This window comes from Colius striatus, chromosome 14 (assembly GCF_028858725.1).
Source record: "Colius striatus isolate bColStr4 chromosome 14, bColStr4.1.hap1, whole genome shotgun sequence".
In the NCBI taxonomy this organism is placed as follows: Eukaryota; Metazoa; Chordata; class Aves; order Coliiformes; family Coliidae; genus Colius; species Colius striatus.
In genome coordinates, this window is record NC_084772.1 from 20,760,242 (window position 1) to 20,774,600 (window position 14,359).

General features: G+C 40.5%; 1 protein-coding gene across 3 annotated transcripts in view; it reads left to right on the plus strand.

Moving 5' to 3' along the window:
* BANP (BTG3 associated nuclear protein) overlaps positions 1 to 14,359 on the plus strand; it is a 137,537-nt gene that overhangs the window by 48,566 nt on the left and 74,612 nt on the right. For all 3 annotated transcript variants that reach the window (XM_062007136.1, XM_062007134.1, XM_062007135.1), the window contains exon 8: positions 9,255 to 9,422. In XM_062007136.1, the coding sequence (XP_061863120.1) occupies positions 9,255 to 9,422 (168 nt within the window). The remainder of the gene's footprint in view (positions 1 to 9,254; positions 9,423 to 14,359) is intronic.

A 14,359-nucleotide genomic window follows, 5' to 3' on the forward strand; every position in this document is an offset into this window, starting at 1 on the left:
GCTTCTCCTTTCCTGGCTTTGAACTTTCTTTTCTCCATTTCACAAGGGTTAAAAAGTGAAACAGGGAGATGCCTCAAGCTGACTTGCAAGCGAAATGCAAATAAATGGCCGCAGCGTTCAGGTTTCTGTGGTGCCAGCCCTTTCCAAACCCACAAGCTCCTTCGGAAGGGGAGAAGTTTTCGTTGTTGATTCAGAAGTGAGGTTTTTCTTGGCGGCACGTGTGCTGGCGTTTGCCATCCAGATGGGCTCCCCAGGCACTGCGGTGAGGGTTTATGTAACGGGGCGTCTCGGGAACAGGGTGGTTAAAGCAACAACCCTCCTTTTTTACGTGGGTCTGTCACATAGCATTGTGCTGCTGTGTAAAAGACAAACAGCTGTTTAATCAACTTCTCAGTGAAATTGTGGCTATCAACAATGACCCGGTGTGTGGTTATTGGCAATGGCTCCCTAAAATCAGAAGCGTTTATTTCGGTGAAGCATTATTGCTTCAATTTAGGTGATTCTGTTTGTTTTGAGCGTCAGACTTTGATTTCAAACAGTAAGTTGATCCTTTGGCAATCAACACATTATATGCTTAGCTCTGTTCCATTCCAAAACACAATGACAGCTGATAAACCTTGTGTGATCATCTCTCCCAGTGAGCAAAAGAAACGACGAAGTCTTTGCTTGCTGGCTGTGATCATAAATGAGTGCTCTGACATATTTGAGTGTGCAAAGCCAAAAGGTAAATTTAACTGAAGACTGAAAAGCATGATATGCTGTAATTGCCTTTTTATTATGCAAAAAAAAGGAGGAGATTATTAGTGGCCTGGTCAGTCAATAAGAGTCACAGTCTTTAGGTGCTCAGCATTGTTAAAAGCCATTTTGGATGAAAATGCTAGTGCAGTCTATATGGAGTGCTGCCACTGCAGATTTTAGCTGTACAGCTATATGAAGTATGCATTTTGCTTTTGTACTGAGACACAAGTGTTGCATGAATATATATATATATATATTCAGGAGGAAATAAAACCTAGATCATCCTTTTTTGAAGGTATCTTGTTTTATTTGCTGTGCCTTTGACTTTTTGAAAGCCATTTTTGGAGCAAGCAGTCTGTTTTTCTTTTGAAAGCAAATGTGTATCCTCTGTCCATTATCATTGTAGCAGAATACATCTCATTCAACTCCTGAACTGTAGCATGTCTGTAGTAGATAACATGAACACTTCTATTTTCAGTGTAAAAACCCTCTAGAGTTGTCCTGTGGGGTTGATTGATTTGTTTAATGACTTAGACACTTCATGGCTTTGATGATGACACTCTGATTCTTAAACAGTTACATTTATGTAGCTGTTGATATTCAGTCACCATCAGTGAAAGGTGATCTAAAGACCCCTATGGGAATGCCCTATGGCTGCTGTTGTAACCTGCCACGTGGAAATCGCTTCCATCAAAGTGTGCAACCAACAAAATCAACAGTTCTCTCTCTGTAGCCACCCATTTACTCACTTCCATTTCACAGCATATCTCGGGTTCTGCAGTGCTGCTAACCTTTTGTAGCACTTGGCTTGTGCTGCAAGGGAGTCAGAGCCTGAGCTCACACACACAGGGATAAAACCGGGGTGATTTCTTGCCAGCTCAGTCAATTTGTCACTCCGCTAGATGGCATTACGTGCATGTTCGTGCTGCTCTCGAGTCCACATCAACCAGGTTCTACTCTTGCTAGAGAGAAAAATAAACCAGCTGCTTTGAAAGTGGTAAGGTGTATCTGAATGTAGGAATTCTTGTGGTTTAGAAGAGAATAAACTGGTGGAATTTGGAGATTCTAGATGCTAATTAATGCTGTTGTCATTTTGGAGACTTCTGGTAGGGTCCTGTGGACCTGTGTGGATCCTTTTAATCTGTAGAACAAGGACATTTTAAAGAAGTTTGAATGTCATGTTTCCTCTGGTTCTGTGACTTGTTAAAAAGGAAATACCCAAGTAAATATTCTAAATAAATATTCATGAAATATTTGGACTAATTAACTTTTACTAAACAGAATTACATGTGAAATACTCGGATGATTGGATGCTAGTTATGATTTGCTTTGAGGAACAGTACATTGCCGGGGGAGATCTGAGCCAAATCTGCATTTAAGCATTAAGAAGGTGTTTATTATTTTTCCTTTATAACATTTTATTTCAAAATGCATTTAAGTTTCTGAAATACAAGAGGCTCCCTCAGTATTTTACAGAGAGCAAGAACAGAGTGAGAACCCTCGTGCCTTTTGGGTCACACTGCTCTCTTGTCATTTTTGTTTCTCTTAAAAACACTCCCAACAAACAAGTTAAAAACGATTTGGATGTTGGACACCAGGTATTTGCCGTGAAGCAGAAAGACCTCTTGCAACCCATTGCAAAAGGTGAATGGTCTCTTTGATCTGATATACTTAAAACATGTGAAAAATAAATGTGGTTACAGCCATCTGTCTGCATCGGATCTGCAGCTTCAGCCTGAGGAAGCTGTAACGGCTGAAGCAGCCACTACTTCACTTTCACTTTAATCTGTTCTTGGAGAGACGAGCCTATATGTGCAGACACTTTTTTAGGCCGTTTCGTGGGGCTTTTTAAACAAGTTTGTTTCTGAAATGTTTCCTGAACTTCAGAGGGTGATTTGACATTATTGAGGAAAACTTTCTTGCCTGTTCTTCCAAGCGGTATGATGTTCCATTTGCATAGAATGGTAATGAGCAGATTGTCTCAACAGTGTAATTAGCATTTTATAAATAGCTGCTGATTGCAATTGAACATTTCTTCTGGTTTCCTTTGATGCTGGTACATCATTGTACACCCTTTTGTTCCCAGAAAGCCTTCCTGCCAGACAGCTTTAATCTGAACTTGGCTCTGTTTTACGAGGGAGGTGAGAAAACATTGTTTTAAATTCATGGTGTTGTTGAAGTAGCTAAAACCTGCTGCTTCATGTACATTAGGAAAGAGATTTTCATTCTAAAAGGGAAGCAGTGAGTGATAGGATGTTACCTCAACCCATTCTGTTCTTGAACTTGGGAAATTTGTTATGCTCATAGTTTGGGACAGGTGGTGTCGTGGTAGTTGTGAGACCTGTGTTACCGGGATTTTGGGGAGTGGGAATGGAATACTGGCAGGCTGATTTAACTTCAGCCTGCAGAAATATATGTGCAGTGTCTCACTTCCAGTCCAGTTACTTTGCAAAAGGGTTTGATTTCTTAATGTGCTGATGTGTGTGTTTGTATAACACCCACATTATAGTGGTGGCATTGGGAAGCCAGGAGAATGATGCGAGATGAGCGATACACTCCTGGAAAACAGCATTTTTAATGTCCCTTTAAGATAGTCCTAATTCCCTAAATTGTCTAATCACACTCAGTCTTAAGACATGACTGACATTTTTCACATCTGGAGTGTTCCCTCGAACGTGCTTGGCTTTTTCACTTCTGTTCTTAGTGGTGTTTATGAATTTCCTTCCTCTGTTGTCATGACAGATTTCTCTTACTGAAGGTGAACAGTTTCTAGGTATTCGTTGTGAAGCATTTATTGTGAAATGAGCAATTATGTGTTTTGCCATAAAATGACCTGAGATAAGACTCCTTGTGATCTCTCTAGAGCTCAATTCCTACTGTCCAAGCAGACAGAGATTTGATTAACACGGGATTTTGAAGTTTATGTCCTGTTATAACTTAGTTGAAAAGTATAATAAATTAATCTGGTTTTTATGGAATCTTATTTGCAGAAATCCTCCTTAACCACATTTTCTGTATCTAGGAAAACAGAGCATTTATTTTTCTTTAAAAGCTGACAATTGAAAACTTCCTGGAGAAGTTTAGGCTTTGTGAACATGTGTATAGTGTCTGATTGTTATATTCCACTTTAAAAGCATTCTGGTTACTGATGCAGGTTTAGTAAAGCTTTCTTTTTAGGTATGTGGAGTAGAACAGAATTTCAGTTGAGACTGTTCACAAATACCCTCTGAATATAGTTTGTGCTATAATACATGATCTGATCTCTTGTAGTCTGTTACTTTATAGCTGCTTGAAAGGTATAAGTGTAATAGTTAAACAAAGCAACAGTAGAAATAAAATGGAAAGTAGAGTACTGCTTGGTAGCTGAGGTTTTTCTTCCCTCCTCTCTGTCTGTTAAGTTTTCAACAGCTCCCCACATCTCTTTTTGGACGTTGTTTAGCCTGTAAATGAGAACAACGTTATGGAAAGCGATTATCTGGTGATATGACTGACACTCACAAGCATGTGACGCTGGAGAAGCTGCCAAGGTTCTGCCACCCCATCGGCTGCAATGAGGCGAGTTGTCCTTGAACAAGGATGATGTTGCCTCTCCCTCCCGCATCCCTTTGCACAACCCTAAACACTTGTGAGTTTTGGATGGGGAGGGGGAAAACTGTCTCACAGCTGTGGAGATCATACTCCCCCCATCAAATGAGTAAACAATTACTCTTTAAAAAATTGTTTCAATATGTTCAATGCCTGACCAGAGTTACATTTGAAGAGTCGAAGCCTGAAGGCGCAAGAAGTAACTTCAGAGGTGCTTAATTTTTTCCTCCGCCGTTCCAGCGCTCAGTACAGCAGATCCTGTTGTCATGTGCTATTCGTTTAATAAAAAAGAACTCCAACTCTATGACCCTTATGTGAAAAAATGCATTTTGTTAGCCAAAGCCCCAAATAATCGCCCCTCTCCATGATTCTGTGCAGGCATAATCCGAAGCCCTTGTTTTTTTCAGAGTATCCATCATATTCTTGTCAATTGAAAAAAGATTCTGTTCCCCACTTTAATCGTTTGCATTTTGAATGTGATGCCCCGTTGCTTTTTCTCCAGACAAATGGAAGGAACAGTTTGAGCAAATCTCCTTGGATGACACAATTAATGTAAATGTCTTTATTTTATACATGTGGCTGTTAGATTCGTTGTGGTAACACTTTCCCTAACCTTTCAAAATGTAGCAGTTACAAAGGGAAGGTTTGTGCTACCTCAGTGTAAAGGACAATAAAGTGAACTCTGTACCTTTTAGTTTTCTAAAGGAATCCAGGATTCATGGAGAGGGGGAAACCTGGCAATATCCAAGTGCAAGCTAATGACATGAAGCTTGATTTTTAGGCTGCTTTTGAATGCGGTATCAAGATGGAATATTTCGTGTCTGGTTTTGATATTACAAATGTCTTCTCTTCCTCCTCAATTTGCTCTTAATTTAATTTCTTTACAATTTAGTGTTTTATGTGGATTGTTTTGTCTGCTGACTGACTTCTGACCTTTCAGAGAGAGAGAATTACTTTCTCAGGAACATTGTTTTCACGGGGTCTTCTTTTTGTCTAAATCACCCCGGGGTTGTTTTTTGTGTGTGTTGGTTTTTTTTAAACCCAACCCTTTCTCCCTTTATTTTGCACATTAGATACAGTCCCAAGTTTTGTGGCTATAGTAATTTCAGACACGATCTTTGAGTCTGTACCAGCTCACCCTGACTGCATTTCCAAGCTTTCTTTTTGTTTTTTCAAACCACAGAAAGATCTTTGCAGTGCAGGAGAGACATTGTAGAGCTCACTGTGTCACTCGTCTTTTCAGTTTTTATTGAAGCTTCAGCAGTGATGCGCTGTGTTTCGAAGCTGGGATGTGCAAGGCAAAACTGAGTGTGATGCACCTGTTGGGTTTTAAAGCTGACTTCTTGAGCTTTCCTGTTGCACACATGTTGTCTTCCTGAGCTTTTATTTGGCAAGGTTTGAAAGCTGGTTCTTCCTTGCAAAGCCAAGTGATTTCCTCTCTGTGCATTTCAGAATAGCCCATGTCCCTGTGAATTCTTTGTGCAGAGCTTTTTGTCTCCCCAGCTGCTGCTAGTATGTATCTGGTCTCTAGAAATCGCTCAGGCTCTTGCAGTGTATTAAATAACTGAACTGTTTTAAGTCTCTGATGTGTTTTCATAGAAAGCTTTGTTTAGGAAGTGAGGTTCCCAAAGAAAGCAAACTTTGGATCTTTAGTGTTTTAAAACAAGCACATCCTTTGTTTTGAATGTTACCGGCAACCATCCATTGTCCTGAATAAAACCATCGCTAAAAAGTCAGCCATCCTTAGATGATCTAACTCCTTTACTTCACTCTGCTCCTATAAGTGCATCTGTCTTCCAAAGTACTGTTGTCTTTTTGCCAAAGAGCTAAATTATATCGCTGAATGCATTTTTAATGTGTTTTTAGCGGGGTTGTTATGTGGCTCGTAGATGCTGTTCTGCTTACAAATTACAATGCTTCATGCTGCTTTTGACTAGCAAATGTTCCCAAAAAGTCACATTGCTTCTCACTGAAGTATTTCTGTCTTTTCTAATATGGACTTCCCCGAGTTAAATGTCTCATTTGCAGTTTCTTGCTTTAGTGCTGCCTTTGTAACTATTTTTTTGGGGATATTTGACATACTCGGCGTGAAGCTGAACGCTCTCTTGTGTGTGATCATTTCAGCATAGGGAACAGAAAGCACACTTCAGTTTCCTTATATTGTTTGCACATGTTTTTGGGATGTATCCCTCCTACAGGTAAATCATATTTCTAATGTTATGGTGAACTTTTTATCTACTTAAAAACCACTCCAGTGTTGTTCCTCAGTTGTCGGCGGGCTGTTAGCGAATGCGGTTGCTGTGTGGTTCGTAGAATAACATTTTAGATTGTCAATGCAAACTGGATAGATTTATACATCTGAAATTCATTTAACCTTTATATCAACTATCTTTGTACTTCAGGGCTAATTTTCCATGCCTCATTTGCACATGCAGTTACTGTGACTGAGTGTGCAGTTACAGTTAAACTCTGTGCAAACAGCAGGCGTTCCGGCGATACCCGTTTTACACCTTCCACTGCTGCAACATCTCAGGAGCAATTTTGTGAATAAGGGAAAAGGAATAAGCATGCCTGGCTTAGAAAATATATGCCTGATGTCTTGGGGGTCTCTACCCCAAAATCTTCTTCTCTGACTCTACCCTATTCAGCTTCATGTCTGTCTTCCCTGCTTTCCTCTGTAGTCCCGATCACTCCATGCAGGTAACGCTGTCGCTGTCTAGTATTTCATTGCCATTCCTTATCACACTGGTCAAATGATGGTTTTGAGGTCAGTGAGTAGAAGGTCTTTTCCTGTCTTCCCTCAATAGAGCTATTTCTGGGATGTTTTATATCACAGCTCAGCATTTCATCTTTCTTAAGCTCTTATCCTGTCCACTTTAAGTCTTGTAGTGTGAATAGCTCACTGCACCTGAGGCTATCTTTTCCCAAATCATTTATATTGCTTTTGAGCCCTCTTTGAATTGACAGCCCTGAATGTCCCATGGATTGGACTGTAATAGTTAACATTCCTATCCTTCTCTTCTCTGAGAGTTTTCTCTGACCTCCAGTTGATTCAGTCACTTCTCTAAGCAGAGCAGCACACTACATGAAAGTCATTAAAACGTATTTGTGAATGAAATATGGACTTTCCTTTTTCAAAATAACCACAGAGCATGTGGCTGTGTTTTATGTAGGTCTGCACACGTACTTTTGTACACACTGACAGCAGAAGTTGTAGAAAGAGTTAAAGCACAACTATTTTTATTGGACGTTACTGCAAACGTTTATAAACCCATTTCTCAGGGTAGTGCACGTTAGTAACAGATGATGCTGGGAAACGTGGGCTTTGGTGCTTACACTACAGAATGTGCTTTCCTTTTGCTGACACCTATGGAAAGGAAACTGTTGCACAGCAGCAGATGATCATTTCAGTCCATTTTCCTCCTTCCCTATTCCTACCCCCTTTTTGTATTACTGTAAAGCAACCTCTTAGGAACGTGCCTGCTGTCCCTTGCCAATGAGAGAGATCTTGGGGCCTCTTGCATTGGCTTTTTGATGCCAGTGTTTTTCTCCTGGATGTTCTCTGTTTCAAATGGCTTTTTGAACAGATCTCTCAAAAAAATTTCGAGCTTTGGAGAACAAGTGTGTTTAAAAAACGCTGATGACTGAAGGGATACAGCACTCCATCTGCCTGTGTTAGTTAGTAACCTGCAGGTTTCAGTTTCTGAGGACTCTGGGCTCACTTGTAATAAAAGGAAAGTACGAAGCTCTTTGTGCAAACCTGGAATTTTGTGGCTGTAGGCCACTTCACATCCTCTTTGTGGGACTATACCTTAAGCAATTCACAGGGTCAGGATCTTATTTGAAAGTAATATCCAAACCCCAGGAAGTTGAGAGGGTTACTTTACTTTGCAGAGTATGGAAAGCAACCCATACCAAGAGGAAAATAAGAATCTTAAAGAGATCCTTCAGGCATAGTCACGTTGAGTAAAAACATGTATTGCAGCTGTGGATTATTTAACTGCATTATTGCACATGTGAATCTGGAGAGTTCAGAACAACTGAAGTTCTAGAGAATGTTAAATGTACAGACAGTCTGTTTTAATACATGGGGTTTGAACCTTGGGGTTTACTTTTTTGTCCGCAGCCACAAGAATTATAAATTTCTCTTCACATATGGTCAGATGTTCTCAACTGTTGATGCTTTGAGCAAAATGTAAACCACTCAGAAGCTTCCAATGAAATGCTACAAGTATGTAGCAATATGAAGAGGACCTTGAAACAGCTGACAATGCACGACTTATTTCCTTCCCAGTTTTAAAGCCAGTTGTGCAGATGTTGAAATAAGTATTTCTTGTCATACCTGAAATAGTTGGTTTACTCTCTCTGTTCCTTGTATAACCAGGCTTTTACTTCATGGCACATGACAATCAACCTGGTTTGAGTTGGCAGCAGAACTTGATCTGTGTGAGCTTTGTTTCTAAGTAGTTCCACTCGTGAGTCAATGTTGTGTTTATATAACAGTGTAGATGTTTTAGACAGACATCTTCATATGGCTTTCGACTCATCAGAATGATACATATTGTGAGGCACTATCAGTGAGAAGTAAAGCTTCACCCAGTTTTGGCTTCGGAGTGTTGGATCCTTCTGATGGTTAGTGTAACACAGCTTGAAGGTAACAGTGCAGTTTCCATGGGTAGAAGTGTAGATTAGAAAATTTCATAGAGCAATGACAGCTTAAAATAAATAAGTGTGGTATATATGATCACTTAATTTGGTGAAGAGTGGTTGAAACTGCATCACTGTATAGCTTTGGTATTTTCTGTAATGTCATTGTATTCCTTCAGGCAGTGTCAAGCACCTTGTGTGTGTGACAGCGTGTCTCACCTGTACATTCTCCTGAAAACAGAGATTCATGCTGATTTTCACCCCTTTGTGTTTCTGAATGGCAGGTCACCTGTTTTACAAGTTTGGAATCTCAGAATCTGACTGGTATCGAATCAAGCAGAGCATAGACTCCAAATGCCGCACGGCTTGGAGGCGGAAACAGCGAGGGCAGAGTCTTGCTGTGAAAAGCTTTTCCAGGCGAACACCTTCATCATCATCTTACAGTGGTTCAGGTAAAAAAACACCAGACAACACCCCCCAAACCCCCAGAAACAAAACCAACCCCAACAGAAATGGAACCTTGCAGCAATCATGTCATTGAAGTCTTTTAGCGTACCTGAAAAGATTGTTGGATCTCGAGTTGTATTTACAACAGGTCCATGTGATACCCACAAGTGTGAGTGGTTTTGTGTAACCAAGATAAAGGGAGAAACCCACACAACTGATTTTTTGGAGTGAGTTTTATATTGTTACATATTTTTGAAGTACTATTTGTCGTTGCCCAGAAGGCCTCTCTGTTACAGCATAAGTGTGTCTACCATGCTCCTCAAGGAGTGCATCGTGTGCCAAGTGAAGCCAACCATTCCTAGTTAAATCACCATGGGCCTTTAGTGGAAGCCAGCCATCTCCTGGTACATTCACAGTCCAAGTACTCTGTAGCCTTGTGAGGCTTCTACCAAAGCAGATCACTGGTGAAGTGAGCTTCTAATCCTGCTTCAGCTAGAAGTTAGTCACACTCCTGCTTGCAGAGTGTTAATGATCCTAGAAAAGAAGTGAGATGTGTGTATTTCTTCTCAAAGAGAAGCAAGAGAAAGGAGTCTGTCTGTAAAGCAGTAGTAAAATACAGATTTACCAGAAATGACAGTGTGTTATACTCCAGCATGAGAGAGACATCACTCTTGATTTGTACCTTACCTGGATGCCTGGCTTCACTCTGGTGCTTGAGAACGTCCATGTGTATCAACTGAAAAAATGCACTACATGCAGCTTTGTGCTATCATATGGGGATTTTTTAATGTGCTCAGTTTTTTGAGTGGAAGGTCAAAATGTTTCTGCAAGTGCTGTTTGTGAGAGGAATCAAGGGAATAAAGCTTTCTGAGTGTGTTCACACCATTTAGTGGGACGTGCGAAATCTTGTTCCTGAAACGTTCTCCTCTGAAGGAATTAAATATGCTGTAGGTGATTCTATATTTCCATATAGGTATGTAGGCATGAATAATAATAACAAATGAAAAACACTGACCTAAGAAGTGTTCTCATAGGACATTTCTGGCTCATGCTTTTAATATAAAACAGTGCTATGGGACATTTGTACATCATATATTAAAACCAGAGTTTTGGAAGTGAGCCCAAAGAAAAGGAAGTAAGTTTATTTGCCTGCATAAAATTTTTGGTTGCATGTTAACACTAACCACTGTATCTCATGCAAAGAATGCCAAAATCTGCTTTCAATGGAAAATTTTATGTGCTGGAACTGGGAATCATAGCCAAAATTCTCAAATTAAAACAACCAATCAACGTAATGATAACCATAAGCCAGGGATGCTGATGGGAGTTTTATTTTCAGTCTCTTAGCAATCGGTATTTTAGCCTAAAAATCCAGTAGTAAGTGGATATTATGGGCCTGTGCTCATTAGTCCTTGACTGTTGTTGAGATTTATTATTTAAAAATATTAACCTGTAGTCTTTTGAGCCTGGGGGAGGCTGGTGCAGAGATGCAAAACACAGACAGACACGGTGAGCTCGTGTCTTCAGAAGGCCAGAAGATTATGAGTTTTGGTGTGATTTCTTTATTCCTCAGTTCCACTAACCTGATTTGTGAGTAAATCATTCCATGGGTACCAAGACACCTGAATGAACTCCTGGGGTTTCAGCAGCGTGCTGTGTGAAGAGGTGAGAGTAGCATGGTGCAGACTCAAGTGCTGGTTGTGGTATTGAGTTGTGCACTCGGTATCCTATTGAGCTGGAGTTGAGCTGGCTGCCTCTGCTCCATCAGGCTCTATGTTTTTATGCCACCTGAGTCTCCCACTCTACATCTCATCTTCCCAAGTCTCCTAGCAAGCAAAGAGGTGGCTATATGTCCTTATAAAAATGTGTTTGGTCCTGAACTTGATGAAGGTCAGCTGAGACGTCTTGGCATTTCATTGGCAGGGCTGTATATACTGTGCAGCCAAAAGCAGAGTCCAGGCAATAACATTAACAGCTGCCTTTGGTAACGGTATGTGAAAATGTTCCCATGCATTCAGAGCCTTTTGTTAATTTTCTTTAAAATATTGCTCTTACTGAGAATGTCATTGGCATAATTTTCTGAGAGGCTGTAAAGATGTTAGATGAATTCACCACTACATTCAGCACTCGCTGTGAAAAAAGCTCTTTGAAAACCAGCCTGCTTTCCAGAATCAGGTGATCCTTTGGAAAAAAAGCCCTTAGTTTGCATTCCAAATGAGATGGGAGTGGTATTTCACCTGAAGAAAGAAGAAGAGGTATGAGGAAAACCAGGAGATGGAACTGAGGGGGTGAAGGAGTATATAGGGCAAAGAAAGAGAAGAAAAGATGAGAGGAAATAAAAAGCAGGTTCATGAATGTTTAAAAGGTAACTTTTGCTTGACAAGGGCTGTAATTCCAATGCTCTGTTCAGGTAACTTCAGGAATTGGTCAGACTTCTGCCTTTATGCTTTGACATCTCTGGAACTCTTCAATGGAATTACAGCATCATAATTCACAGGCATCTGTTCCTTATTATCCACCCTGTACAGTGGATATAGCAGAATTCCTGCTGCCAGCTAGCAGGAAGGAGAAGTAATATTTCACAGCTCTGAAGTAAAGGAGGTCTGTATTTCACAGTTATGACAACATAGCTGTCAAATATGGCTTTTTAAAGTGTTACATATGAACCCAGACAGTTTTTATGGTAGCGTTTGTTTCAGGGGGCAATTTAAGGTGAGCCCTGAATGGTCTGAAATTCAGCTACTTGAGAAACTGTCTGTCCCACTATTGTTAGCTACAGCTATTAAAATCAGCTTCTAGGTGCTTTATGGCAGGTCCCCACCCAGCTGTGGTTGCACAAGGATACCTGTGTTTGGTTTCACTGGGTAAATAGGTTGTTCCTTGTCAGTTCACATACAACAGGCATTTAAGTGTTTTATCTACTGGGTGGAATAGAGCAACTGCATCTTAACAGAGATCACAGAATCTTAAGGGACCTCAAGATCTCATCTAGTCCAACTCCCCTGCCAGAGCAGCACCACCTAGAGTAGGTCACACAAGAAATCATCCAGTTGGGTTTGAATGTCCACAAAGGAGACTTCACAACCCATCTGGGCAGCCCCTGCCGGTGCTCCATCACCCACAAGTTTTCCTTTGTGTTTCTTTGGAGCCTCTTCTGTTGCAGCTTGTGCCCATTGCCCCTTGTCCTGTCATTGGCCATCACTGAGCACAGCCTGGCTCCAGCCTCCTCACACCCACCCTTGAAGTGTTTGTAAACTTTGGACTTTTTCCAGAGTTTGGAAAGCTTTTTTCCCCTTCAAAACTTGTGATTGTAGCATTTCACATGAAAACTGTGACCAAGAGGATCAAATCCCAAACTGTTGTGTTTGATTGGCTTGAAGTGATATTTTTCATCAGCTATCTCTAGAGGCTGCTAATACCGAGACAGCTCTTATCAGACAGCTATTGGCAAGGCAGCTATTCCTGTTATGTTGTAGTGTAATAATATGTGTTTCAATCAGCAAAAGTTTATTGTCACTTTCTTCAAGTGCTGCAAAGAAGTACCATTTTCTTGTGTGATAAAGAGTGTTTTCTTTAAATGCTGGTATGTTAAAAGTCTAGAACAACTTAGTGCGTTCTGTTTGTCAGGGAAACTTGTTGAACATATCATAAAAACCAGTGTTTTTTTGTAAGTCTTGTAATATTCATCTCAAGCCAGTGTGGTCCCTGCCCAGCTGGACATCCTCCCTTATGAATTAGAGGACTCGATTTTCCAGAGCTGCTTTTTAGCAGCAATTAATTTGCCTAGTTTTTTTAAAAGATAAATAAAGCAGCCTGAAGCTCACCTGCCTGTGACCTCACTGATTTCTCTGGCTCTGAGGGATCTTGAGAGTGGTTGAACACAGTAACAGGTTGCTGAAAGAAGCTTCAGAGACACCATCCCCAAAGACAGTCAAAATCCACCTGGACATAGTCCAAAGCAACAGGTTGTGGTCGTCCATGCTCTGAGGAAAAGCACTGAATTAGAGGTCTCTTCCAACCTCATCTCTTCTGTGATTTTATGATCCTTATTCATAATCAATAATTTTGCATTACTCCCATCTCAGGAGGGTTGCTATTCTTGAGCTTCATTCTCATGGACTTGTTGGACGTGTCAAAACTTTCAAGCTTTAACTTCTTGTGCCTGAAAGTTTGTGGCTTCGATTTAAATCATGCAGTTAAAAATGATAAGAGATTTCCTTTCTGCTCTGTTTATCATGTGGGAAAATTAGCCATGCAAATGACATAGAAAAGCATGAGGCTGAGCCCACAGTCCTGATGTAGCTTTGCAGCTCTTGGCGTTGTGGTTCAGTGACAGTGTTCAAGTGTATAGGAGCTCAAGAGGAACTGATCTGCAGACAAAAGCATGTACAAGGAAGCTGGTAGGAAAATAGAAATGAATATCTCTTCCCTGTCCTTCAGCCTCAACGATATTAATTGAGATGGTTCTACACTTAATTGACTGTGCAGCTTTACAGCAGCCACAAGATTTATGGGTTGTATAAAATTGTGGCAGACTCTTATATTTAGGCAGAAGTTGCTTTTCCTTATTTTATCTGGCTCTTCTGTTTGAAGCTGTTGCCTTTTGTTGGAATTGAGATATTAATTGCAGTGGTTTGCTCAGCTCTTCTCAGAGCCAACACTTTGGTCCTTAATGTGTACTTTATCTTTTCTCTCCTCCTGACAAGTGTGGTACACATGCCTGCCATGAGAATTCAGCTAGATACTAGTCTTTAAATGCTAGCAGTCTGTGGAAGGAAGGCAGGAGGAAATGAGGTTTTTGAGAGGAGGATTAATTGAAGAGTGCCTCCTCCCTTTCTTTTATTTTCTCTTAAGATTGTTAAAGCTGTTATCACAGTTTTCCATGCTGGAATTTTTAATTAGTTGTATGACTTTGGGATTTATATGTAGATTCAGGCTGAAG